At 42.9% G+C, this 8,694-nt stretch overlaps 1 protein-coding gene across 2 annotated transcripts; it reads left to right on the forward strand.

The window, feature by feature from the left end:
• Positions 1 to 349: 349 nt before the first annotated feature.
• ING2 (inhibitor of growth family member 2) lies at positions 350 to 7,465 on the forward strand. Of its 2 annotated transcripts, none has more exons than XM_032869869.1 (2): positions 350 to 549; positions 5,456 to 7,465. In XM_032869869.1, exons 1-2 carry the CDS (start codon positions 378 to 380, stop codon positions 6,124 to 6,126), a joined length of 843 nt encoding a protein of 280 aa, XP_032725760.1. In that variant the 5' UTR covers positions 350 to 377; the 3' UTR covers positions 6,127 to 7,465. The 2 variants fall into 2 exon arrangements, with proteins under 2 accessions (XP_032725760.1, XP_032725761.1); XM_032869870.1 differs by lacking the exon at positions 350 to 549 and adding an exon at positions 1,438 to 1,547.
• The last annotated feature ends 1,229 nt before the right edge of the window (positions 7,466 to 8,694 follow it).

The raw sequence follows: 8,694 nt of genomic DNA on the forward strand, positions 1-8,694 counted from the left end.
GGATCCGTGCTACGTGACGGCATTGGTAGCATCTGGGGACTCCGAGGGGGACAGGAAGTGTCAACGCCCGGGACCCCGGCGCCGGGTTCGCCGGGGGATCCCCGCTGCTCTAGTCTTGGGGAGGGAGGGGAAAAAGGAGGGAGCCCTGATCTCGCCCCGCCCCTGGGCTTGTTACCGCGGGGGCGGGGAGTGAGGGCTTCTTTTGGGGGGAGTGGAGATCGGGGGACTCGGCTGTGCCCTCTTGAGCGGCTGCGGGTGTCCCCGCGGCGCCGGGCTGCCGAGCGGAGGAGCCGCGGCGGCCGTGGCTGTTGCATGTGTGGCTGCTGGATGCGGAGGCGGCGGCGGCGGCGGCGGCGAGGAGCAGCAGCGGCGGCAGGATGTTAGGGCAGCAGCAGCAGCAACTATACTCGTCGGCCGCGCTCCTGACCGGGGAGCGGAGCCGGCTCCTCACCTGCTACGTGCAGGACTACCTCGAGTGTGTGGAGTCGCTGCCCCACGACATGCAGAGGAACGTGTCTGTGCTTCGAGAGCTGGACAACAAATATCAAGGTAGGGGCCCGCGGGGCTGCCCGTGCGGGTCCTCCCCTCAGTCGGATTCGCTGGCCTCCGCGCACTGTCGCTCGGAGCCTGCCCTGGGAAGTGCCACTTTACATTTCTCCGGTGACAGGCTCCCCGAGTGCACGGAGGGGTCTGGTGTGTGGGACGGAGGAGAGGGACCGGAGACCGGGTTCGCGGCCCTCCCTTCCCCCGCTGCGGTCGGCGAGGACTTCTGTGGGGTATCACGGGTGGGGGTGGGGGCCGCTCGTCAGCCCCCGCTGCAGACCCAGCGGCTGCAGCTGGTGTGGAGAGGAATCAGCCATTTTAAGCAGCGTTTGTTCCGGCGCTTGCCTGCCCCGTGCCGCAGACCCTTCTGCCCCAGCGAGGCAGCGTGCAGCGGGCGGAAGGCTGCAGGGAGTGAGCGGCCGGCCGCAGCCGGGCTCCCGTTGGTCTCCGGGGCCCGGCTTTCCCCCCACTCCCCTCTCCGGCCCGCACCCCGAGAGGAGATGCATTGGAACGTGCGGGGGGGGGTGGGGGCAGGAGAGGGCCGCGAAGGCGGACCCGGGAGGTCCCTCCCTCGGCTCTCCGGCTCCCGGCTCGGGAACAGAGTACGTTCCCTTCTCCCGCCCCGGGGAAAGTTCCGGGCCGCAGCCTGTCCCCAGCGCCATCAGCCAAATGGTTAAAAGGGGAGGGGTCCCCGCGGGGAAAGGAAGAGGGGTGTGTGTGTGGCGGGCAGGGCCTCCTGTCCCCGGGGGCGGGGCCTGGGGAGTGACGTAGAACGTGGGAGGGGCGCGGACGGGCGCGCTCCCGCCCGCCTCGGAAATGGCTGGTTGCCGGAAGGTTTGGGCGGAGCTGGCTGCGGGGAAGGCGTAGGATCCTTGCGGAACGTTAGTTCGTGCCTAGCAGAGTCAGTGTTGAGGTTTGGGGCATGTTTTTCGACCCTTTCTCCACCATTCGATCAGGACGAAGAAACGCTCAGCTACTAGGACCACCGCTGACCCTAGCACCTCGTAGGTTCCGGGCCTTGCGTCACTTCCGGGCTCCAGGTGGAAGTGGGTGGTTGACTGGGCAACCGCCTGGCGTCCTTTAACCCATGGGTCCCTCCTTCGCCAAGTTTGAGTGATGAGGCAAAAACCACACTTTGTGGTCGGCCCCAAGAAAACTAAAACAGGGACTCAGGCTTTCCTACAGAGGGTTTCATTTATCATCCACTATTGGTGGGCCTTTCTGGTGCCACTGGGAGGAGAGAAATTTAAGTGTAACGGTTTTGCGTTTAATAAGCCTGATCAAGGCATAGACCTTGGACAGAATGTGGAAACAGCCGTACGGACTTTAAAAAGATAACTTTTTGGATCCCATTCTCTGTTTTTCTAGACCCGTCACTCATCTTATGATTTGGTTTCAAAGGAACCCACTTCTGGGGTGATATCTTCTGGCATGTAGTATGTTAGAGTATTTAAGTGTCTCTGTTTTCGAATCTGTAATTTATTTCTGCCTTCCGAACCCATATGGTAGGGTTGTTGATAGGACTGATCTCTGTTAGAGGGAAAGAGAATTAAATAGTGATTACTTACTGTGTGTCATCGCTGTGTGCCAGGTCCAGAACATTATCTCACAATAATTCTATGAAGTAAAAACATATTTTACAGACAAGTTAAAATTTGCAAGAGTTTAACTGACTTGTTTGATGAGGTGGGGAAGTAGCCTGGCTACTTCATGTGCACATTTTGTTTTTTTTAAACTATTAACTTTTTATAAAAACTTATTTAGTAAAATCTCTCCAAAGGTATTTTCTACAGACCTGGAACACATACATGAATTGTAGCCTAAAAATGATACATATGTGCTGTATATTGAACATTTTTAGTTTTCCAGAGAGTAGCTTTGAAGTTTGTAAAGCTTGCATGGTTTTACATTTCGTGAAAGACATGTATTTGCCTTTACAGTATACAGCTATTTTCATTTGAATTTGGGAGAGAAAATCGGTTACAGGGAAATCTGCCATTTTTACCATCTAGAATTGTCCCAAGTAACTCTAGTAACAGGAGAAACAGAATTAAGCTTTAAAAGATTGAGAGATTATAAACATTTTCAGCTCCATTAAGCTTGGTTAGTTTCAAGATTAATATAAAAGAAGGATCTAGTTTTCAGTCTGTGCCCATGCTTACTCACTAAGCTCCACATGGACAATTTAGCTTTATATACTCGTGTGTTCTTGGTTCAGATTTCATATGCTTTTTCATTTCTTTGCTAGTTCTTAAGTATTTTCTGTTTTCGGATTTAATACTTACTGCAGTATTTAGTGATACAAGTTATACGGGAAATCAAAACAGTTTCTCTCCTGCCTATTTGAGACACTTTCAGAAATTACTGAAGAATTGCTAAAAGTAACCTTAAAAACTTTTAAAACTAAAGAAATGAAGACAATAGTTTCACAAGTGAAAGAAATATTTACTATGGGATATGGTTTTTGGAGAACCTCAGTTTTTGTTCTAATGTTCTTGTTCATAATCTCTTGGGTAAATAACCATTGAACTAAAAATTAATATTTATTTTCAAGTGCCTTCCATGTAGCTTAGTAGAAAGTGCTTCAACAGCGGAATCAGACATACCTATCTGGCAGAGTTCAGAGTCTGGGGTTGTTACCTCTTGAACTTCATTATCTTCACGTATAGAAGTGATAGCTTCCTTGTGGGGTTGCTTGGGGATTAAATGAGAAAATCTTTATCGAATAAAAGTGCTTAGTAAGGGTTTCCTTTTTTCTTTCACTTTGTAATTAAGGAGTCTTAGAAATATGAATTCTTCTCATATATAGTATCAGTGTGCCTATATGATATACTAGCGTCTAACTCCTGATAATTAGGTACAGAATATTTAAAATGAGGTTTACCTTTATATTTTAATTCTCAAATTTTGTGGCTGAGGGGAAAATACAAAGTTATTTTTCCTGGGGAAAAATTATATTCTTAAGAAAACCACTTACATGCCCAGCTGGCCAATGTACTAGATATGAACTTTGTTTTAAAATATGCTGTGCAGGGTGCCTGGGTGGCTCAGTGGGTTAAGCCTCTGCCTTCAGCTCAGGTCATGATCTCAGGGTTCTGGGATGGAAACCCACATTGGGCTCTCTGCTCAGCAGGGAGCCTGCTTCCCCCAACCCTCTCTCTCTGCCTGCCTCTCTGCCTGCTTGTGATCACTGTCAAATAAATAAATAAATAAATAAAATCTTAAAAAAAAATAAATTAAATATGCTGTGCAGGTATGCGTATGCTCAAATGTGTTGGCACTTTGTCCCGTATCCCAGGTTGTCCATCACACGTGAGTACTTATAACTTCTAGGGAGGAATTAATTCTAAGAGTTGTGTTGAAGACCTGCTTTGTGTTAACCGTTCTTGGAGACAGCCCTACTGTATGCATTTTACTTGTCTAACATTTCTTCTGTTATCGTTAGAGTAATAATATTGGAAGGTAGAACGATGGTGTACCACGTGCTGGTAGTACTATTAGAACATAAAACAGTGATATGCCATGCGGTGTGATAAATTGGAGTTAATTTTTGCCTCTCCACCTTTAGTAAGACAATTCTGTTAGATAGCTTTATACCTCATAATGACAAGAAATAGAACAGACTTGAATAAAAAACTGATCTTACATTAATTTTTGGTGACATCTGGAACTATATTTTCAGATTATTGTATACTCTCTAGTGACTCAGATATTTTTAATTGATTTAAATGGGTCCTACATGCTATACAATACCCAAATCATCAGTTCAGAAAGCTTAAAACCAACTGCTGAGTTCTCTGCAAAAGCAGAATGACCCAATGCTGACCTTACCGTAATTTTGTTAGTAGCTTCGTCAGTTGATGCCAGAATCTGAACCTAAACCTACCCTGGAAATAGTTTGGTTTTCAGAATCTCCCATATGATAAAATAAACAAGCTAGTAAGACTAATATGGTGGGAAGAGTTACTTGTGTCTGCTTTGTTCAAGAGTCCAGGGGTATGATATGAAAGTCAAGGTGCAATGTCTCTCTGGAGTCATGTAGCAAGTCATTGATTGAACTGTAAGTCCTGTAAACACAGTTGGATAGGCATCTGTAGCCTGCTTTTAGAACCTCTCTAAGTTTTACAGTTGAAGTCTGGCATGTCAATTTTATCACACTGCTGTTTTGAAGTTCAAATGAAGTATAAGTGACTTTGCGAGGTAGACTATAAAGTGCATATAGTGTTCTTGCCCATGTAAAATATTTTGAGTACTAATTAGTACACACATCTCTTCTTATCCTTTTTAAAAATTTTTTTTAAACATTTTGTCTGTGTACTTGACAGAGAGAGATAGCACAAGCAGGGGGAGCTGCAGGCAGAGAAAAATGGAGAAGTAGGCTCCTCCCCCACCCATCCCAGCAAGGATCCCAATGTGGGGCTCAATCCCAGGACCCTGGGATCATGACCAGAGTCCAAGGCAGATGCTCCACCAACTAAGCCACGCAGACACCACCACCCCCAATTTTTTTTTTTTTTTTTTTTTTTTTTTTTTTTAAGTAAGCTCAGTGCCCAGTGTGGGCTTGAATTCATGATCCTGTGATCAAGAGTCATATGTTCTACCACCTGAGCCAGCCACACCTCTTACCCTTTTTAATACAGACTCATGAGTATTAGAAAGCTTTGTAAAAAAATAAAAAATTTTTAAAAAGAAAGCTTTGTATTCTTAGTATATTTCTAAATATACTTTCATATTGGATGCCATATGATCTTTCTATGGGAAATAATGTTTTTCAATGTATATATACCAAGAGGAGTGTGATTTCATGATTTTGAGTTCATTCAACTTTACCAGTTCTGTGAAAGATAGCTAGCTTAAAAAATATTATATGTGCTAATGCACAAATGTTCTGATTTTTCTCTTACGTTTTTAGAAACATTAAAGGAAATTGATGATGTCTATGAAAAATATAAGAAAGAAGAGGATTCAAACCAGAAGAAACGCCTACAGCAGCATCTGCAGAGAGCATTAATCAATAGTCAAGAATTGGGAGATGAGAAAATTCAGATTGTCACACAGATGCTCGAACTGGTGGAAAATCGGGCCAGGCAAATGGAGTTGCATTCACAGTGTTTTCAAGATCCTGCTGAAGGTGAACGGGCCTCGGATAAGGCGAAGATGGATTCCAGCCAACCGGAAAGATCTTCAAGAAGACCCCGCAGACAGCGAACCAGTGAAAGCCGTGATTTATGTCACATGACGAATGGGATTGAAGACTGTGACGATCAGCCACCTAAAGAAAAGAAATCCAAGTCAGCCAAGAAAAAGAAACGCTCCAAGGCCAAGCAGGAAAGGGAAGCATCGCCTGTTGAGTTTGCAATAGATCCCAATGAACCTACATACTGTTTATGTAACCAAGTGTCTTACGGGGAAATGATCGGATGTGACAATGAACAGTGTCCAATTGAATGGTTTCACTTTTCGTGTGTTTCGCTTACCTATAAACCAAAGGGGAAGTGGTATTGCCCAAAGTGCAGGGGAGATAATGAGAAAACAATGGACAGAAGTACTGACAAGGCAAAAAAGGATAGAAGATCGAGGTAGTAAATGCCATCCACGTTTTAAAAGGTTATTTGTCTTTTATATAATTCTTTCAGAATTTACTTTCGGAAAATGTTTTAGGGTAAATGCATAAGACTATGCAATAATTTTTAATCATTAGTATTAATGGTGTATTAAAAGTTGTTGTACTTTGTCTGTGACCTTAATTTTCTGCACTGAATTACCAAATATTTTAAACCAGGTAGGCTTTAGATCACCTGATGGAAGGAGCAGGGAGTAGGGAGAGCGTGGTGTGGACATTATAAAAGCTTCACAAACCAGGCCTGTTTTCACTTTCATTTAAAACTACAGTGCTGTTTTTTGGGTAAACACCAAAGTTTTGCGAGCATTTTAGTTCTCCAGGCTTTAAACAATGTAGGTACAGTTGGAGTTCTCTGGAAGCCTTCAGATTATCTTGGGTAATTTAAAATACGAACACTACATGTAGAGCTTCTTTCTCCCTAGCCCCATTTATACACACACATGTTCATCTCTAGTCTTCCAGGAGTCCAAGGAGCTAGAGATAAGAGTAATTTGGGATTCCATGTGGAATACTGTGCTCTTACTAGAGTATTTGCTGCTGTATTTTCCTTAGTAGCATTTTGATACACTGTCAGTAGCCCATTTGTAAATGCCTTGCTGCTGCCTCCTAGGGACATTTCATCTAGTGCTTAATAAGGGAGTTTTGTTTTGTTCTAATTGGGACAGGTAAGCATAGTTAGGATCTCAAGAATGGTGCCATTGGCTTCTAGTGGAAAATTCGGGGTTATGTAGTATCATGGTTCAAGGTTGAGCAATTAAAAAAAGGCATCTTATTTAACAACATTTTCCAATGATCCACTGCTGTGATTCCCGGCCACAGGCCTATCAGTGGACAAAATGGCATACACGAGTCTTTAAATACTGCCTTTATGTCAAACAGGAGTTCAGATGGTTTTCTAGTGGCTATAGTTGATTTCTGTCCCAATCAGTGATTATATATTATTTTAAGTAATAGTGTATTCACTTTAACTTTCTGGTATTGGTGCTGTTTGATGTTTTCATGTTTAATGAACTAATTTCATGATAACAATGCAATGAATAATGTATTTGTAAATTGAATTTTCCAAGATTCTGCTATTTTAAGGATAAGCATATTGATGGATATATGAACATCTATTCGGAGAATTTTTTTGGTTTGGGGAGGGGGCATCAGATTAACTAGTCCTTTAAATCCGTGTGTAACATACTTTTTATTCCTCATTTCTCCCTAATCTGATGATCTTGATTCTTTTTGATTAACATGTGAAAAATTCTGTCTGCTTGTTTGGAAAAAAAAAAAAAATTTTTTTTTTCTCTTCTAGCTCTCTGTGTGACTTTTAGGCACGTTATTTCACCTCTGGGGGTCAGATTATTCATCTGTAACATGAGGTTGGCCTAAGTATCTCCAAGGTTCCTTCAAGATCTATAGTATTTGCACTACAGTGGGATTTTAATAATCAGATGACTTGTTTTTCTCTCTTGTTAATTTTGTTCTTCATTCTGAGGCAGGAAAACAGTTTAAAGGTGACCTTTGAGACAGGCACACGCACAATATTTGATTAATTCTGTCCTAAGGATGTTTTGCTTGATGACTGGAACCCGTCGTTGGTTATGTTGCTTCTTGAGCGAGAAGTATCAGACAGCATGATGAAGAATTTATTTTATTGTAACATAGTTGAGTTGTGAAAAAAATTTGTTTTCTCTCTTGAGAATACAGCTTTTTGTCTTAGTGATTACATCCTCGTTACCAGGATAGAGCTATTTACCTGACACCATTAAAAATATCTGTATGTTCACAGTCTCCAAAAGCTTTCACATGTGACTATGTAGAAGTCAACACTTCTTCATACATTAAAGTTCCCTCAGCATGTGAGGAAAAAACAAAACAAACAAAAAACTTCGTAACAGAAGTACCCAAATTTGGATTAGGCTTGATAGGAAAACAGATACAGAAAAACTTGGAAAATGTGCTCTCTTTAAGACCTAATGTTTGAGACAATTCTATTTTTATGAATTTTTTTGTTTGTTTTCTATACCACATGGGAAATAGAAGTCTTAAATTTGCATAAGATTTTGACTAGGATTTCTTTCTTTTTTTTTAAGATTTTATTTACTTATTTGACAGAGAGAAAGAGATCACAAGGAGTAGAGAGGCAGGCAGAGAGAGAGGAGGAAGCAGCAGGTAGCCACCTGCTGAGCAGAGAGCCCGATTCAGGGCTCGATCCCAGGACCCTGAGATCATGACCTGAGCTGAAGGCAGAGGCTTAACCCACTGAGCCACCCAGGCGCCCCTAGGATTTCTTTGTTAAGTGTTCTGGATTTCATATACCGTCTCATACCGTGATTACCAACTCATGCTATAAACCAGTGGCTCCTAAACTTGTCTCCTATTAGAATTACCTCAAAAGCTTCAAGAAATGCAGATACTTATGTCCCACACCCAGCAATTGTGATCTAATTCATTTGGAATGTGGCTGAAACATTAGAATTTTTTTTTAAATCCCCAGGTGATTCTAATCTACAGAAACATTTTTTAGAACTGCCATATTA

This window comes from Lontra canadensis, unplaced genomic scaffold (assembly GCF_010015895.1).
Source record: "Lontra canadensis isolate GAN:19392208 unplaced genomic scaffold, GSC_riverotter_1.0 scaffold39, whole genome shotgun sequence".
Taxonomy (NCBI): domain Eukaryota; kingdom Metazoa; phylum Chordata; class Mammalia; order Carnivora; family Mustelidae; genus Lontra; species Lontra canadensis.

Coding starts and splice junctions, on each gene's coding strand:
- ING2 (XM_032869869.1), top strand. CDS start 378: ATGTTAGGGCAGCAGCAGCAGCAACTATACTCGTCGGCCGCGCTCCTG. Junction 550..5,455: donor GCTGGACAACAAATATCAAG/GTAGGGGCCCGC, acceptor TTACGTTTTTAG/AAACATTAAAGGAAATTGAT.